We start from the raw sequence: 19,661 nt of genomic DNA on the forward strand, positions 1-19,661 counted from the left end.
CCCATCAGCATATCCTTCTATTCCTTTCTCCTTCATGTGTTTATCTAACTTCCCATTAAATATATCTCTGCTATTCGCCTCAACCACTCCCTGTGGCAGCGAGTTCCACATTCTCACCACTCTCTGGGTAAAGAAGTTTCTCCTGAATTCCCGATTGGATTTATTAGTGACTCTCTTATATTTATTATCTCTAGTTTCGGACTCCCCCACAAGTGGAAACATCTTCTCTTCGTCTACCCGATCGAACCCCGTCATAATTTTAAAGACCTCTATCAGTTCTGGGTTTGTTAGGACCGATGACCAAAAACTAGGTCAAAGAGGAAGGGTTTAAGGAGCATCTTAAAGGAGGAGAGAGGTAGAGAGGCGGAGAGGTTTAGGGAGGGAATTCTGGTGCTTAGGGCCTAAGCAGCTTAAAGCACAGCTGCCAATGGTGGGGTGAAGTAAATCGGGGCTGCACAAGGGGTCAGATTTGGAAGATAACAGAGATCTCGGAGAGTTGTAGGGCTGGAGGAGATTACAGGGATAGGGAGGGGGCGAGGCCCTGGAGGGATTTGAACAAGAGAATAAGAATTTTAAATTGGAGGCACTGCCGGACCAGGAGAAAATGTTGGTCGGCGAGCACAGTGGGTGATGGGTGAATGAGACTTGGCACGGGTTGAGATACGGGTAGCAGTGTTTTGGATAAACTGAAGGAGGCCATTCAGCCCATCGTGCCTGTGTTGGCTCTTTGAAGGAGCTATCCAATTAGTCCCACTCCCCTGCTCTTTCCCCAGAGCCCTGCAAATGTTTCACCTTTAACCATTTTTACGATTCTCTTTTGAAAGTTACTATTGAATCTGCTTCCACCACCCTTTCAGGCAGCGCATTCCAGATCACAACTTGCTGCGTAAAAAATGTTTTCTTTGTCTCCCCTCTAGTTCTTTTGCCAATCAACTTAAATCTGTGTCCTCTGGTTCCCTGCCAGTGGAATCAGTTTCTCCTTACTTACTCTATCAAAAACCCTCATGATTTTGAACACCTCTATTAAATCTCCCCTTAACCCTCTCTGCTCTAAGGAGAACAACCCCACGGATGTAAGACTTTCCTGACACCCTCCTCCTGTTACGGATCCTCACCTGTCTGGAGCTTGTCTGGGGGATATCATGGTCACGCGCTGTGTGGCAGGAACTTGGAATCAGGAAATTCGCCCTCAAGTGCCAGCCGCGGCTCAGTGGGCAGCACTCTCGCCTCTGAGTCAGAAGGTCGTGGGTTCAAGTCCCACTCCAGAGACTTGAGCAGAAAAATCTAGGCTGACACTCCAGTGCGGTGCTGAGGGAGAGCGGCACTGTCAGAGGTGCCGTCTTTCAGATGAGATGTTAAACCGAGGCCCCGTCTGCCCTCTCAGGTGGATGTAACATAGAAGATAGGAGCAGGAGTAGGCCATTCGGCCCCTCGAGCCTGCTCCGCCATTCAATGCGATCATGGCTGATCATCCAAATTCAGTGCCCTGTCCCTGCTTTCTCCCCATATCCCTTGATCCCTTTAGCCTTAAGAAATATATCCAACTCCTTCTTGAATATATTTAATGAATTGGCCTCTACTGCCTTCTGTGGTAGAGAATTCCACAGGTTCACCACTCTCTGGGTGAAGAAATTCCTCCTCATCTCAGTCCTAAATGGCCTACCCCTGATCCTTAGACTGTGACCCCTGGTTCTGGACTCCCCGACCATCGGGAACATCCTTCCTGCATCTAGTCTGTCTAGTCCTGTTAGAATTTTATAAGTTTCAATGAGTTTCAATGTAAATCATTCCACGGCCACTGTTTCGAAGAAGAGCAGGGGAGTTCTCCCCGGTGTCCTGGCCAATATTTATCCCTCAACCAACATCACTAAAATAAACAGATTATGGTGCCAGTGGGGTGCCATGGCAACCATTACAGAAATACACTCTGGTCGACAAAGATAAGATAGTCACTAATAAATCCAATTGGGAATTCAGAAGAAACTTCTTTACTCAGAGAATGGTGAGCATGTGGAAGTCGCTACCACAGGGAATAGTTGAGGTGAATAGTATAGATAAATTTAAGGAGAATCGAGATAAACACATGAGGGAGAAAGGAATAGAAGGTTATGCGTTTTGATGAAGAAGGGTGGGAGGAGGCTCGTGTGAAGCATAAACAACTGTCATTCTAAAGAGCCTTTAACATATTAAAATGACCCACGGCGCTTCGCGATAGCGTTATCAGACATTGGGACTGCTGGCCAGGAGCTTGGTCAAAGAGGGAGGTTTTAAGAAGCGTCTTAAAGGAGGAGGGAGAGGTAGAGAGACGGAGAGGCTTAGGGAGGGAATTCCAGAGCTTAGGACAAACTACCTGAGAGGGGAAAAAAGAAAGGTGGCATGACTGGGTAACAGGAGGGGGAGGAGACAGCAGGGAAGAGCTCGAGGGGTAAAGATAAGAGAAGAGAAAGAAAAAAGGCGATAGAAGTGATGGGCTCGGGTCTGGAGCGGCAGCCAAAATGCGCAGGTGAATGGACACAGTTACAATCAGGTTATATAGGCGTGGCAAAGATGGAGTTAGATGAAGAGGGGTGGGAGCAGGCTTGTGTGGAGCATAAACACCGGCATGGGCCTATTGGGCCGAATGTTCTGTTTCTGTGCTGTAGACTCAATGAGATTCCATGTAGCACTCCGTGAACATAGATTCAGAAAAAGACAGCATTAATAAAAGTACAGACCCTTTCACGTAAATATCACTCATCTTCTCTCCTGTGATGCTGAGGTCATCTAAGATCACGTCGTTAGTGTTCCATACTATGCAGCGCAAGTAGTACCTGGAACAGATAGAGGGGAATTACAGCACAACAGTTTCTCCACAACACATGTTGGTTACTTTGCCATTTAACTGTACTATGCAAGTGGTAATTTTACCACTTTGCACTGTCGGTGTGCCAGGCACCTTAGCAGAAACGCACCTCAGAAATTCAGGATCAGCAAAACTGTCGGCAATTCACGGCATCATTTGCATTGCGTGCTGCTGGAAGGCAATGCTCTAAACTCACAGGGCAGAGTAAAGCTCCCTCTACACTGTCCCATCAAACTCTCCCAGGGCAGGTGCAACACGGGTTAGATACAGAGTAAAGCTCCCTCTACACTGTCCCATCAAACACTCCCAGGGCAGGTACAGCACAGGTTAGATACAGAGTAAAGCTCCCTCTACACTGTCCCATCAAACACTCCCAGGGCAGGTACATCACGGGTTAGATACAGAGTAAAGCTCCCTTTACACTGTCCCCATCAAACACTCCCAGGGCAGGTACAGCACGGGTTAGATACAGAGTAAAGCTCCCTCTACACTGTCCCATCAAACACTCCCAGGGCAGGTACAGCACGGGTTAGATACAGAGTAAAGCTCCCTCTACACTGTCCCATCAAACACTCCCAGGGCAGGTACAGCACGGGTTAGATACAGAGTAAAGCTCCCTCTACACTGTCCCATCAAACACTCCCAGGGCAGGTACAGCACGGGTTAGATACAGAGTAAAGCTCCCTCTACACTGTCCCATCAAACACTCCCAGGGCAGGTACAGCACAGGTTAGATACAGAGTAAAGCTCCCTCTACACTGTCCCATCAAACACTCCCAGGGCAGGTACAGCACAGGTTAGACACAGAGTAAAGCTCCCTCTACACTGTCCCATCAAACACTCCCAGGGCAGGTACAGCACGGGTTAGATACAGAGTAAAGCTCCCTCTACACTGTCCCATCAAACACTCCCAGGGCAGGTACAGCACGGGTTAGATACAGAGTAAAGCTCCCTCTACACTGTCCCATCAAACACTCCCAGGGCAGGTACAGCACGGGTTAGATACAGAGTAAAGCTCCCTCTACACTGTCCCATCAAACACTCCCAGGGCAGGTACAGCACAGGTTAGATACAGAGTAAAGCTCCCTCTACACTGTCCCATCAAACACTCCCAGGGCAGGTACAGCACGGGTTAGATACAGAGTAAAGCTCCCTCTACACTGTCCCATTAAACACTCCCAGGGCAGGTACAGCATGGGTTAGATACAGAGTAAAGCTCCCTCTACACTGTCCCATCAAACACTCCCAGGGCAGGTACAGCACGGGTTAGATACAGAGTAAAGCTCCCTCTACACTGTCCCATCAAACACTCCCAGGGCAGGTACAGCACGGGTTAGATACAGAGTAAAGCTCCCTCTACACTGTCCCATCAAACACTCCCAGGGCAGGTACAGCACAGGTTAGATACAGAGTAAAGCTCCCTCTACACTGTCCCATCAAACACTCCCAGGGCAGGTACAGCACGGGTTAGATACAGAATAAAGCTCCCTCTACACTGTCCCATCAAACACTCCCAGGGCAGGTACAGCACGGGTTAGATACAGAGTAAAGCTCCCTCTACACTGTCCCATCAAACACTCCCAGGGCAGGTACAGCATGGGTTAGATACAGAGTAAAGCTCCCTCTACACTGTCCCATCAAACACTCCTAGGGCAGGTACAGCACGGGTTAGATACAGAGTAAAGCTCCCTCTACACTGTCCCATCAAACACTCCCAGGGCAGGTACAGCACGGGTTAGATACAGAATAAAGCTCCCTCTACACTGTCCCAAATGTGTGCATTACCCTAACTGCAGTTGAACATGATATTGCAGAAATACCAAATGCCTTTAACATGTTGGCCCCGAAATTCGGATCCCCACGCGTGAGTACGCGCTGTGTACTCACGCGTAGGCCCAACGAAAGTGCCGGTTTCGTGCATGCACTGCGCATGCGCGGGAAACCGGAACTTCCGTTCCCTTGAAAGAAGGGGTTCACAGGTCAAACGAGTGCGCCAGAGAGGCAGCGCGTACGCCTGGAACTTCCCTTTTTTTTGTAGGTTTCTCCGTGAGGGTAAGTCTCCAGGAGACACACATGTAAAAAGCAGGCGCAAGGCCTGCTTTTAACAACGTAAGTGGTGAATTAATTAAAATTAAAACTTTTTTTTCACAGGTTTATTATTTTTAAATACTTAAAAGAAAGGTAAGTTTATTTTTAGCCCCGTTAGAAAATGTAATTCATTTTTTCAAAAATTTAAATTATTGTTTGAAATAGTTATTTTATATAATTTATAGTTATTTTAAAAATGTGATTTAAAGTTTTAGTGATGTTTTGGGGCTTATGGTATTTATGGTTTAGACACCTCTTCCTGTCAATTTTATGAATGGGCATTCCCTGCTACAATTGGCTGTCCGTGGCCCACGTGATCCCAGGGGACGCTTCGAACTAACTGCGCCCCTGGGATACGCAAGCACTGTGCGCCGGCAGTTGGAGCAGGCCCAGGATCAGAATCCCACGCGGGCCCACAGCTCAACAGCCGGCGCGGTAGGTAAGTGCAGGTCGGGGGCTTGCACCCGCGGGAAGCCCCCGACCCAAATTTCTGGGCCAATGTTTAATTTTCCGTACCAGAAATTTGATGGGACAGTGTGGACAGTGAGGGGGAGAGTCTGGTGTTGGAGCACTGATGCTGTTTTGCACTGGTGAAAACCCTTACCTGCAGCGTTGAGAGTTACACAGCAACACAGGAGCAGGCGTAGCTCATTCAGGCTCTCAAGCCTGTTCCACCTTTCAATTAGATCGTGGCTTATCTGTACCTCAGCTCCAGTTACCCGTCTTTGCTCCATATCCCTTGATATTCTTACCCAACAAAAATCTATCCCCCTCCATCCCGAAAGTTTTAATTGAACTCCAGCATCCACAAGCGTTTGAGGAAGAGAGAGGGCCTGCATACCTGCTCCTTCAGGAGATATGGGGTGGGGGTGGAGGGGGGAAAGAGAAGGAATCTCACCTCTTGGCTTTGCGAGGAGTTATGTTGAATGGGGGTCCTGGTGGTCCAAGTGACTTTGGAAAGATGTCCACCCAGAGCTGGATCTTACCCTACAGAGCAAGGATGGAAAAAGCAGACACACACTGTGAGACTTTAATTACATGTTACGTAGTGTTGATTCCATGAGACGGACATTCCCCCAACTCTACTTCCTTTTTATTTACATCTTCTTATCTCCTGCTTTATGTTAGGTTTTGTAATGTCCTCCACCAAGGACCTTCACACTTCAGTCAAGTTTTCCAAAAGAATAAAAAGACTCCCCTCTCCATTATTGTATCAACCGTGGTTCAGTGGATAACATCCACCCTGTCCACCACTGGCACAACATGGCTGCAGTGTGTACCATCTGAAAGATGCACTGCAGCAACTCGCCAAGGCTTCATAGAGTCATAGAAATTTACGGCACAGAAGGAGGCCATTCTGCCCATTGTGTCGGTGACGGCCGAAAAAAGAGCTCTCCAGCCTAATCCCACTTTCCAGCTCTTGGTCCGTAGCCCTGTAGGTTACGGCACTTCAAGTGCATATCCAAGTACTTTTTAGAAACATAGAAGATAAGAGCAGGAGTAGGCCATTCGGCCCCTCGAGCCTGCTCCGCCATTCAGTGCAATCATGGCTGATCATCCAATTTCATTACCCTGTCCCTGCCTTCTCCCCATACCCCTTGATCCCTTTAGCCTTAAGAAATATATCCAACTCCCTCGTGAATATATTTAATGAATTGGCCTCTACTGCCTTCTGTGGTAGAGAATTCCACAGGTTCACCACTCTCTGGGTGAAGAAATTCCTCTTCATTTCCGTCCTAAATGGCCTACCCCTTATTCTTAGACTGTGACCCCTGGTTCTGGACTCCCCGACCATCAGGAACATCCTTCCTGCATCTGGTCTGTCCAGTACTGTCAGAATGTTATAAGTTTCAATGAGATCCCCTCTCATTCTTCTAAACTCCAGCGAGTACAAGCCCAATCGTCCCAATCTCTCCTCATACGTCATTCCTGCCATCCCAGGTATCAGCCTGGTGAATCTTCGCTGAACTCCTTCCATGGCAAGAACATCCTTCCTCAGATAAGGCGACCAAAACTGCACACAATACTCAAGGTGTGGTCTCACCAAGGCCCTGTACAACTGCAGCAAGACATCCTTGTCCCTGTACTCAAACCCTCTCGCTACGAAGGCCAACATACCATTTGCCTTCTTAACCGCCTGCTGCACCTGCATGCTTATCTTCAGTGACTGGTGCACAGGGACACCCAGGTCTCGTTGCACTTCCCCTTTTCCCAATCTATTGCTATTCAGATAATAATCTGCCTTCCTGTTTTTGCCACCAAAGTGGATAACCTCACATTTATCCACGTTATATTGCATCTGCCATGCTTTTGCCCAATCACCCAACCTGTCCAAATCATACTGGAGTTTCTCGGCATCCTCCTCACAGCACACACGCCCACCCAGCTTTGTGTCGTCTGCAAATTTGGAGATATTACATCTAGTTCCCTTGTCTAGATCATTAATATATATTGTGAATAGCTGGGGTCCAAGGACCGATCCCTGCGGTACCCCACTAGTCACTGCCTGCCACTCGGAAAAAGGCCCGTTTATTCCAACTCTTTGCTTTCTGTCTGCCAACCAGTTCTCTATCCAAGTCAATACCGTGCCCCCAATCCCATGTGCCTTAACTTTACACGCTAATCTCTTATGCGGGACCTTATCAAAAGCCTTCTGAAAGTCCAAATACACCACATCCACTGGTTCTCCCTTATTTATTTTACCAGTTACATCCTCAAAAAATTCCAGTAGATTAGTCAAGCACGATTTACCTTTTGTAAATCCATGTTGTAAATTAAATGTGATGAGGGTTTCTGCCTCTACCACCCTTTCAGGCAGTGAGTTCCAGACCCCCACCACCCTCTGGGTGAAAAAGTTCTCCACAACTCCCCTCTAAACCTCCTACCAATTACTTTACATCTAGATGTAATATCTCCAAGTTTGCAGACGACACAAAGCTGGGTGGGCATATGTACTGTGAGGAGGATGCACAGAAACTCCAGTATGATTTGGACAGGTTGGGTGATTGGGCAGATGCATGGCAAATGCAGTATAATGTGGATAAATGCGAGGCTATCCACTTCGGTGGCAAAAACAGGAAGACAGATTATTATCTGAACGGCAATAGATTGGGAAAAGGGGAAGTGCAACGAGACCTGGGTGTCCTTGTGCACCAGTCGCTGAAGGTAAGCATGCAGGTGCAGCAGGCGATTAAGAAGGCAAATGGTATGTTGGCCTTCATAGCGAGAGGATTCGAGTATAGGAGCAAGGATGTCTTGCTGCAGTTGTACAGGGCCGTGGTGAGACTACACCTTGAGTATTGTGTGCAGTTTTGGTCGCCTTATCTGAGGAAGGATGTTCTTGCCATGGAGAGAGTGCAGCGAAGATTCACCAGACTGATACCTGGGATGGCAGGAATGACATATGAGGAGAGATTGGGTCAATTAGGCTTATATTCGCTGGAGTTTAGAAGAATGAGAGGGGATCTCATTGAAACTTATAAAATTCTAACATGACTAGACAGACTAGATGCAGGAAGGATGTTCCCGATGGCAGGGAGTCCAGAACCAGGGGTCACAGTCTAAAGATAAGGGGTAAGCCATTTAGGACTGAGATGAGGAGGAATTTCTTCACCCAGAGAGTGGTGAACCTGTGGAATTCTCTACCACAGAAGACAGTTGAGGTCAATTCACTAAATATATTCAAGAAGGAGTTAGATATATTTCTTAAGGCTAAAGGGATCAAGGGATATGGGGAGAAAGCAGGGACAGGGTACTGAATTTGGATGATCAGCCATGATCTCATTGAATGGTGGAGAAGGCTCGAGGGGCTGAATGGCCTTCTCCTGCTCCTATCTTCTATGTTTCTATGTATGCCCCCTGTTATTAACCCCTCTGCTAAGGGAAATAGGTCCTTTCTATCCACTCTATCTAGGCCCCTCATAATTTTATACACCTCAATCAAGTCTCCCCTCAGCCGCCTCTGTTCCAGAGAAAACAATCCCAGCCTATCCAATCTTTCCTTATAGCTAAAATTCCCCAGCCCAGGCAACATCCTCGTAAATCTCCTCCGCACCCTCTCTAGTGCAATCACATCCTTCCTGTAATGTGGTGACCAGAGCTGAACGCAGTACTCTAGCTGAGGCCTAACTAGTGTTTTATACAGTTCAAGCATAACCTCCCTGCTCTGATATTCTATGCCTCGGCTAATAAAGGATAGTATCCCATCTGCCTTCTTAACCACCTTCTCAGTGTCCTACCATTTATTGTGTATTCCTTGTCTTGTTGGCCCTCTCCAAATGCATTACCTCACACTTCTCTGGATTGAATTCCATTTGTCACTTTTCTACCCACCTGACCAGTCCATTGATATCTTCCTGCAGTCTGCAGCTTTCTTCTTCATTATCAACCACACGGTCAATTTTTTTCTCATTTGCAAACTTCTTAATCATGCCCCCTACATTGAAGTCTAAATCATTGATGTGTACTACAAGAAGTAAAGGATCCAGTACTGAACCCTTCGGAGCCCTCCAATAACACCTCCCAAACCCGCGACCTCTACTACTAAGAAGGACAAGGGCAGCAGGCGCATGGCAACACCACCACCTCCAAGTTCCCCTCCAAGTAACACACCATCCTGACTTGGAAATATATCGGCTGTTTCTTCATCGTCGCTGGGTCAAAATCCTGGAACTCCCTCCCTAACAGCACTGTGGGAGTACCTTCACCACACGGACTGCAGTGGTTCAAGAAGGCGGCTCACCACCACCTTCTCAAGGGCAATTAGGGATGGGCAATAAATGCCGGCCTTGCCAGCCATGCCCACATCATGTAAATGAATAATTTTTAAAAAATGCTCTCCTCTGACTCAGAAGGTCATGGGTTCAAGCCCCAATCCAGAGACTTGAGCCCATAATCTATGATACTGTGGCAGAGCCACCATAAGACTATGGACAATTGTATATAATTACTTTTCACAGCTTTGTTAGATAGTCTGACGATGTACCTTTAAATGTATCTGTTACTGCACTCAGGCTTCTCTCCTGTACTCTGCGTGATGATGTCACGCCGTCCATCACGTGACTCCTCAATGGCGGGAAAACGTGATGACATCATGACGTCAGAGCTCGGAACCTTCTGGCATTCCAGAGAGGCTTCCAAGCAGACCAGACCTATTTGTGCTCTATCCTGTAGTTTGTTACCTAGCTTCGTTTGTTCATTAAACTTTATTGTTTTGATTCACCGAGTCAAGCTCAATCTTTTGGTTAGGAACAGCGGTTCAGATGAGACGTTAAACAGAGGTCCAATCTGCCCTCTCAGGTGGATGTAAACGATCCTATGGCAATACTTGAAGAAGAGCAGGGGAGTTCTCCCCGGTGTCCTGGACAATATTTATCCCTCAACCAGCATCACTAATAAAACAGGTGATCTGGTCATTATCACATTGGTGTTTGTGGGAGCTTGCTGTGCGCAAATTGGCTGCAACTTTTCCTACGTTACAGCAGTGACTTGCTGTGTGGATAGCAAGCTGGCTACAAAACAGAAACCACAGAGTAGGGGGGTTAAAGGGAGTTACTCGAATTGACAAATGGCGGGAAGTGATGTTCCACAAGGATCGGTGCTGGGACCACTGTTGTTCACTATTTTAATCGATTTGGGCTCGGGAATTGGAAGTACAATTTCAAAATTTGCAGATGACACCCAAATGTGGGGTGTAGTTAATACGGCGGAGGACTGCAGCAAAATACAGGAAGATATTTTTAAATTTGCAGAATGCGGGTGTAATTGGCAAATGAACTTCAATATAGAAAAGTGTGAGGTGGTACATTTTAGTGGGAAGAATAAGGAGGCCACATACTCCTTGGAAAATAAGGTTCTCAGTGGGGTAGAGGAACAGAGGGATCTGGGGATAGAGATACACAGATCACTAAAAGTAGTGACGCAGGTTAATAAGGTCATTAAAAAAGCAAACAAAGCACTGGGGTTCATTTCTAGATTGAAAAGCAGAGAAGTTCTGTTAAACTTGTCTAGAACCTTGGTTAGACCACACTTAGAGTACTGTGAACAGTTCTGGTCTCCATATTATTAAAAGGATACAGAGGCACTGGAGAAGGTGCAAAAAATATTTATTGGAATGATACCAGAACTGAGAGGTTCTACCTATCAGGAAAGACTGAACAGGCTGGGGCTCTTTTCTTTAGAAAAGAGAAGGCTGAGGGGTGACCTGATCGAGGGAGAAGCCAGATAAACACATGAGGGAGAAAGGCATAGAAGGATATGGTGATGGGGTTGAAGAGGGGTGGGAGGAGGCTGGTGTGGAGCATAAACACCGGCACGGACCAGTTGGGCCGAATGGCCTGTTTCTGTGCTCTAAATAAAAAGGAAGACTTACATTTATATAGCACCTTTCACGACCACCAGACGTCTCAAAGCGCTTTTTTTTTGGAATGTAGTCACTGTTGTAATGTGGGAAACGCAGCAGCCAATTTGCACACAGCAAGGTCCCACAAACAGTAACGTGATAATGACCAGATAATCTGTTTTTGTTATGTTGATTAAGGGATAATTATTGACCAGGGCAGCAGGGACAGCTCCCCTGCTTTTCTTCGAAATATCGCCATGGCATCTTTTACGACCACCTGAGAGAGCAGACGGGGCCTCGGTTTAACATCTCATCGGAACAACGGCACCTCCGACAATGCAGCACTCCCTCAGCACTGCACTAGAATGTCAGCCTAGCTTTATGTGCTCAAGTCTCTGGGTGGGACTATGAACCCACAACCTTCTGACTCAGAGGTGAGTGTGCTACCCACTGAGCCACATGTCAAAAGTACTTCATTGGCTGTAAAGTGCTTCGGGAAATCCTGAGGTTGTAAAAGGCGCTGTAGAAATGCAAGTTCTTTCTTTCTTGTGCCGAAGATCTCTGAGAAAGATGGCGGGCAGGCAATCGACGTTCAGGACTCCGCCAATGGCGATCTGTCACTGGAGACCGCCCCGAGATCTTGGCAGCGGCAGAATCTTCCCACAACATGTCAGCAGGCTTCCAAACCCCTAATGTTCCCAGGACATTGCCTTTGCAAATAAAGTCACTGTGAGCCAGGAAAAGTGGTCCTTCTAGTCGCATAACTTCACTGCAAAATTCAGCCAACGCTCGCCAATCACCACAGTAACTCAACAACAACTGGCATTCTAAAGAGCCTTTAACGTATTAAAACATCCCGCGGCACTTCGCGATAGCGCTATCAGACAAAAAAATTGGACACAAATTGAGACAAAGGAGGAGACATTGGGACTGGTGGCCAGGAGTTTGGTCAAAAAGGGAGCATCTTAAAGGAGGAGGGAGGGGTAGAGAGGCTTAGGGAGGGAATTCCAGAGCTTAGGACAAACTACCTGAGAGGGGAAAAAAGAAAGGTGGCGTGACTGGGTAACAGGAGGGGGAGGAGACAGCAGGGAAGAGCTCGAGGGGTAAAGATAAGAGAAGAGAAAGAAAAAAGGCGATAGAAGTGATGGGCTCGGGTCCGGAGCGGCAGCCAAAATGCGCAGGCGAATGGACAGAGATACAATCAGGTTACAAAGGCTTGGCAAAGATGGAGTTAGATGAAGAGAGGTGGGAGCAGGCTTGTGTGGAGCATAAACACCGGCATGGGCCTATTGGGCCGAATGGTCTGTTTCTGTGCTGTGAATATTATGTAATTAGGATAAATATGTCTTGGTTGTAAATGGAGAATCACAGAATCACAGAAACCCCACTGTGCAGATAGAGGCCATTTCGGCCCATCGAGCCTGCACCGACACATATCCCACCCTATCCCCGTAACCCCATGTATTTAATCCCCCTAACACTAAGGGTCAATTTATCATAGCCAATCAACCTAACTCGCACATCTTTGGACTGTGGGAGGGAATTCCAGAGCTTTGGACAAACTACCTGAGAGGGGAAAAAAGAAAGGGAAGAGGGAGGAGACAATAGGAGAGAGTCCAAAGTTAAAGTCAGGGGTCCCGTGGTGGGACGAAGTTGACTTGTAGGAAGGGTGGAGACAGTTTGGAGCCCTGGTGACCTGATGTCCAGCTTCACTCATGTGTTATTCAATGAAATCCAGCACTTACCTGCTCGATGTCGGGCTGCAGTGGGCTGAACAGCGCTCTGGTCTCCACGTGCTCAGGAACCAGGCCTTGCTTGCGAAGCACATACAAGGCCAAACGCTCATTAGGGGGCCCGAGGTGCGTGACAAGGGGCTTTCCGTCCTCTAAAACGAAAAGGTACAGTCAACCAGACTTCTGTGAAGGATAACTGTTATAAATCTCATCGTTCATCAAGAAACTACTCGTGAAATAACGCTGGACGGCCAGCTGATGGCGCCGTCCAAGGAGTATAAATACTCGGGCGTGGGCCCAGCTTGCCCAGGGACATTTTGTAAGACAAGGAACTAGTGAAGTACAACTAGACCTCCGTGTTCTGAAACAAGTTGATTAAAGCCTTGCTTTATACTCAAACCAAGTGTGTAGTGAGTTTTATTACGTCAATAACTGCGAGTTCACGATACAGAACAACACTATATGGTGAGAATCCGGCTTCTTGACAGATTTTACTGCTTATCAAGGTGCGGGATGTTAGTGCTGGGGAGTGGAGCAATCTTCATTTCAGATACCCACCACATATGGGATAAAGCCCAGTAAATGAGGGGTGATCTAATCAGGGTGTTTACAAGGATTCAATGGGGTAGACAGAGAGAAACTGTGTCCTCTGGTGGAGGGAGTCCAGAACAAGGGGACACCATCTTAAAATGAGAGCTACAGGAGTGAAATCAGGAAGTACCTCTTCACACAAAGGGTCGTGAAATTCTCAACCCCTTAAAAGGCTTTGGATGCTTGGGGGGGTCAATTGTAATTTTGCAGACCGAGATCGTTAGACCTTTGATGGGTAAGGGTATCAAGGGATATGGAGCAAAGGCGGGTAAATGGATTTGGGGTACAGGACAGCCATGGTCTAACTGAATGGTGGAACAGGTTCGAGGGGCCGAATGGCCTCCTCCTGTGCCTATCTAAGGCCTTGAAAGGCACTCTTCTGTGTATGGAATTCCTGTGTCGCAGAATCACACAGCACAGAAAGAGGCCATTCGGCCCATCGTGCCTGTGAAAGAGTTGTGAGTCGTTCTCTTCATTGCTGTTGCTTCTCAGAGGGTGAACAGTTTCCCCCGAGTCCTATCATCCCTCAGCTCGCGCAGCCCAAGCTCAGAGAATAAGGTCAGAGAAAAGCGAGAGAGAAAATATAACTACCGAAATCTGACAGAAGAAATTCCTCCCCTCTGAATGAGATTTTATTCTCCTTGTACACAGGGAGCTTGTAGCCAAGCCTTTGTGCGTAGATGTGAAGGCACTGGGTCGGTCTGAGCTGGTCACGCCACTGGTTTGGTCCCGATCTGAAAGAGGCACAAACACTGTTATAACCATTGAGAGAAGATATTGAGGCTTTAGAGAGGGCTGTCTGGTTTGACACAAAAGGCATCAAGCAGCATGGGAGAGAGCGGGAATATCTTCTTCTTCTTCTTAGGCAGTCCCTCGGAACCGAGGATGACTTGCTTCCACATTAAAAATGAGTTCTCAGGTGACTGATGAGTCCAATGCGGGACCTGCAGTCTCTGTCACAGGTGGGGCAGACGGTGGTTGAAGGGGGCGGGTGGGTGGGGTGCTTGGGTTGACGTGTGCTCCTTCCGCTGTTTGCGCTTGGCTTCCGCCCACCTGGGGCTCTCTTGCCATGTCGGAGCTCCGAGTAGAGCGCTTGTTTTGGGAGTCTCGTATCGGGCATGCGGACGATGTGGCCCATCCATCGGAGCTGATCGAGCGTGGTCAAAGCTTCGATGCTGGGGATGTTGAGTGATGACACTCCTGTGAAACGCCTTGGGATGTTTTACTATATTAAAGTCGCTATATAAATACAAGTAGTTGTAGCTGTTGTTGCAAGAGATATCAGAGTGCAGCTGACACCTGTGGACTTCTACCTCAGGAGATCAGGGTGAAAAGATCAATGGAGAGAAAGAAAGAACTTACATGGAGTAGGTTTGAGGCAACCCACAACAGCCTCCGAATCGGGAGAGGAAGCGATTCTCCAAGTCAATGATAGTTTCTCCAATTTTCTCATCCTTGGAGAGAAGATCATAATCGTAGAGGGTGACCTTCAGATCCTTCTCGATGGGCAGCATTCCAGTCAGTTCGTACATCCTGCAGAAACATTACTCATGCTTTAAAAAACCTGTAGCCTACAACGATGGCCAGTGGGAGGAGTAGATCGGTTATACTTTGCATTATTAGTACCTGCTCTGTATCTAACCCGTGCTGTACCTGCCCTGGGACTGTTTGACGGGACAGTGTAGAGGGATCTTTACTCTGTATCTAACCCGTGCTGTACCTGCCCTGGGAGTGTTTGATGGGGCAGTGCAGAGGGAGCTTTACTCTGTATCTAACCCGTACTGTACCTGCCCTGGGAGTGTTTGATGGGACAGTGTAGAGGGAGCTTTACTCTGTATCTAACCCATGCTGTACCTGCCCTGGGAGTGTTTGATGGGGCAGTGCAGAGGGAGCTTTACTCTGTATCTAACCAGGCTGTACCTGCCCTATCTAACCATGCTGTACCTGCCCTGGGAGTGTTTGATGGGACAGTGTAGAGGGAGCTTTACTCTGTATCTAACCATGCTGTACCTGCCCTGGGAGTGTTTAATGGGACAGTGCAGAGGGAGCTTTACTCTGTATCTAACCCGTGCTGTACCTGCCCTGGGAGTGTTTGATGGGACAGTGTAGAGGGAGCTTTACTCTGTATCTAACCCGTGCTGTACCTGCCCTGGGAGTGTTTGATGGGACAGTGTAGAGGGAGCTTTACTCTGTATCTAACCCGTGCTGTACCTGCCCTGGGAGTGTTTGATGGGACAGTGTAGAGGGAGCTTTACTCTGTATCTAACCCGTGCTGTACCTGCCCTGGGAGTGTTTGATGGGACAGTGTAGAGGGAGCTTTACTCTGTATCTAACCCGTGCTGTACCTGCCCTGGGGGTGTTTGATGGGACAGTGTAGAGGGAGCTTTACTCTATATCTAACCCGTGCTGTACCTGCCCTGGGAGTGTTTGATGGGACAGTGTAGAGGGAGCTTTACTCTGTATCTAACCCGTGCTGTACCTGCCCTGGGAGTGTTTGATGGGACAGTGTAGAGGGAGCTTTACTCTGTATCTAACCCGTGCTGTACCTGCCCTGGGAGTGTTTGATGGGACAGTGTAGAGGGAGCTTTACTCTGTATCTAACCCGTGCTGTACCTGCCCTGGGGGTGTTTGATGGGACAGTGTAGAGGGAGCTTTACTCTGTATTTAACCAGGCTGTACCTGCCCTGGGAGTGTTTGATGGAACAGTGTAGAGGGAGCTTTACTCTGTATCTAACCCATGCTGTACCTGCCCTGGGAGTGTTTGATGGGACAGTGTAGAGGGAGCTTTACTCTGTATCTAACCCATGCTGTACCTGCCCTGGGAGTGTTTGATGGGACAGTGTAGAGGGAGCTTTACTCTGTATCTAACCTGTGCTGTACCTGCCCTGGGAGTGTTTGATGGGACAGTGTAGAGGGAGCTTTACTCTGTATCTAACCCATGCTGTACCTGCCCTGGGAGTGTTTGATGCTGACACTGGGAACTATAAATGGAAAAAGTACAGCAAGCGTCTAGCAGTTACGTCCCCACCTTGATGAGAACAAAATATATTTAAAAATAGTATGCTGTTTTCCATGTAGAAAATGAATGAATGGTCAAACAAAAAACTCCTTCAAACCTTTATAATAATTAAATAAGCCTGTTGGTGCCTCATTGGTTAGAGGCCTTTCAAACTGAAGACTCCCAAGTCTCTGTTGCGAGCCAACTTACAAATCTGCGAATGTTTAAATTGGCAGGTAGTGGAGCTAGTACAGGGCAGCCAAGGGTAGGTGAGACTGAGCCAAGGGGTACATCCTACGTGTGGGAGGCAGAGCACTCACTGAATCCTAAACACTCTTAAGATTCGCAAAAGAGAAAGTCAGGATTAATATCCTGAGGGACAAGGGGCAGGAAGGCACGTGCTCTGGTTCACACGGGTTCTGGTTCTTGCGTCAGAACCCAATCCTCACAGATCCCGTGTGAACATCCCAGTGAAGTGCGTTAGGGCCCACTTGGCACGCAGTCCAGACCAGAAGACACCCCACCCCACCATGGTTAACGCCACAATCACGCCACACCCCCCCCCCCTCACCGGTCTGTGCTGAGATGAGTGTTCTAGTTGGAATTATATCTGACCTCACCACCCTTGGGATAGGTTGCGGGACGTGCATTATGTTTAGAACTTGGCTCTCCTGCTCGTGGTCACCGCCCAGCGACTTGTGCTGGGAAGGGAGCGGTCGGCTGAGAACGGAATCGGGTTGTGGTGCCCGCCACGGTCAAAGAGCCCAGTGGCATTCGCCGTCGAGACTCGCTTTTACATTTCTTGCGGTCCAAGGTGGGAGTTGGTGCAACCTCTGATTGATGCGGCTGGTTCTAAATCGTGTGTCACAGCGAGAATGTTATCAGAGAATAAGGGTACTGTACCTTCCGAACTCTGGATCAAGGGTGCACGGGATGTAGTTATCCTGATCGCTGATCGACTTCTTGCCTAGAGAAACTTTCACATACGGGTCACACTGAAAGAGAAAGAGCGAGAGAGCAAAAGACATGTTGCATCAGCCATGGCTCAGTGGGTATCACTCTCTCTTGCCTCTGAGTCAGATGGTCGTGGGTTCAAGTCCCACTCCAGCGACTTGAGCACAAAACCTAGGCTGACACTCCCAGTGCAGTACTAAGGGAGCGCTGCACTGTCAGAGGTGCCATTTTCAGACGAGACGTTAAACCGAGGCCCCGTCTGCCCTCTCAGAAGAGCAGAGGAGTTCTCCCCGGTGTCTTGGGCCAATATTTATCCCTAAGTAAGAAAGACTTGCATTTATATAGCGCCTTTCACGAAAACCGGACGTTTCAAAGCGCTTTACAGCCAAAGAAGTATTTTTTGAATTGGAGTCACTGTTGTAATGTGGGCAACACGGCAGCCAATTTGCGCACAGCAAGCTCCCACAAACAGCCATGTGATAATGACCAGATAATCTGTTTTTGTTATGTTGATTGAGGGATAAATATTGACCAGGGAGAACTCTCCTGCTCTTCTTCGAAATAGTGCCATGGAATCTTTTACATCCACCTGAGAGAGCAGACGGTTTAACATTTCATCTGAAAGACGACACCTCTGACAGTGCAGCGCTCCCTCAGCACTGCACCGGGAGTGTCAGCCTAGCAGCACGGTGGCATAGTGGTTAGCACTGTTGCCTCACAGCGCCAGGGACCCGGGTTCGAATCCGGCCTCGGGTGACTATCTGTGTGGAGTTTGCACATTCTCCCCGTGTTTGCGTGGGTTTTCTCCGGGTGCTCCGGTTTCCTCCCACAGTCCAAAGATGTGCGGGTTAGGTTGATTGGCTATGATAAATTGACCCTTAGTGTTAGGGGGATTAAATACGGGGATAGGGTGGGATATGTGTTGGTGTAGGGGTTACGGGGATCGGGTGGGATATGTGTCGGTGCAGGCTCGATGGGCCGAAATGGCCTCTATCTGCACTGTGGGGTTTCTGTGGTTCTTCTGTGATTTATGTGCTCAAGTCTCTGGAGTGGGACTTAAGCTGAGCCACAGCTGACACTGCCTAAACCAGTATCACTAAAACAGATTATCACGTTGCTGTTTTTGGGCGCTTGCTGTGCACAAATTGGCTGATGCATTTCCTACACAGCAGTGACTACACTTCAAAAAGTACTTAATTGGCTGCAAAGGGCTATGGGGCGTCCTGAGGTCATAAAAGGCGCTATATAAATGCAAGTCTTTTTTTAGACTCTGCTTATTTTTCATCCTCCAGGGAATTGGAAACTGGCTTCAACGACCGTGTACATAAATATATGTGGAGTCCATGACTGCTGGCCCAGGCTTCCGCTTTCCTGTATTTATTTTTTTTCCCCTCGTTGCCTCATTATCTGCGTCTGGGAATTTCTTTTCCATTCTGACGTACACTGAGTAATTTTCCCTGTTTAATTTTGACCTTTTCCAGTGAGGCCCCCCCCCACTCCCCTCCCCTCCACACCCCCCTCCCGCCATGGGGAGTCTCTGCAGCGACTCATCATTCCATCTCCATGGCAACACCAAGAACAGACGACTCCGCTATTCCTGCAGCTGCACTCCGGACCCTAATAAATTTTAGGTTATTTATTTATTTGGCCCCCTTATTTAAGGAAGAATATACTTGCCTTATCAGGGCTGCAACGAAGGTTCACTAGATTGATTCCTGGGCTCAGAGGGTTGTCCCATGAGAGATTGAGCCTATACTCTCTGGAGTTTAGAAGAATGAGAGGTGAACTCATTGAAGCATATAAGATTCTGAGGGGGATTGACAGGGTAGATGCTGAGAGGTTGTTTCCCCCTGGCTGGAGAGTCTAGAACTAGGGGTCACAGTCTCAGGATAAGGGGTTGGCCATTTAAGACTGAGATGAGGAGAAATTTCTTCACTCAGAGGGTGGAGAATCTTTGGTATTCTCTACCCCAGAGGGCTGTGGAGGCTCAGTCATTGGGTATATTCAAGACTGAGATCGATAGATTTCTGGGCACTAGGGGAATCAAGGGATGTGGGGCTAGTGCAGGCAAATGGAGTTGAGGTAGAAGGTCAGTCATGCGCAAATTGGCTGCTG

The 19,661-nt window shown here is 48.0% G+C and overlaps 1 protein-coding gene across 6 annotated transcripts in view; it reads right to left on the reverse strand.

The window, feature by feature from the left end:
- The window catches only part of dysf (dysferlin, limb girdle muscular dystrophy 2B (autosomal recessive)), a 456,546-nt gene that overhangs the window by 22,800 nt on the left and 414,085 nt on the right, over positions 1-19,661 (reverse strand). For all 6 annotated transcript variants that reach the window (XM_085975973.1, XM_085975981.1, XM_085976004.1 and 3 more), the window contains 6 exons: positions 17,496-17,587; positions 14,957-15,127; positions 14,186-14,328; positions 13,016-13,155; positions 5,829-5,917; positions 2,715-2,810 (listed from right to left, as the gene is read on the reverse strand). In XM_085975973.1, the coding sequence (XP_085832099.1) occupies positions 2,715-2,810; positions 5,829-5,917; positions 13,016-13,155; positions 14,186-14,328; positions 14,957-15,127; positions 17,496-17,587 (731 nt within the window). The remainder of the gene's footprint in view (positions 1-2,714; positions 2,811-5,828; positions 5,918-13,015; positions 13,156-14,185; positions 14,329-14,956; positions 15,128-17,495; positions 17,588-19,661) is intronic.

The sequence above is a fragment of the Somniosus microcephalus genome, chromosome 2 (assembly GCF_052327205.1).
Source record: "Somniosus microcephalus isolate GS21.2 chromosome 2, FLI_Smic_1.0, whole genome shotgun sequence".
Taxonomy (NCBI): Eukaryota; Metazoa; Chordata; class Chondrichthyes; order Squaliformes; family Somniosidae; genus Somniosus; species Somniosus microcephalus.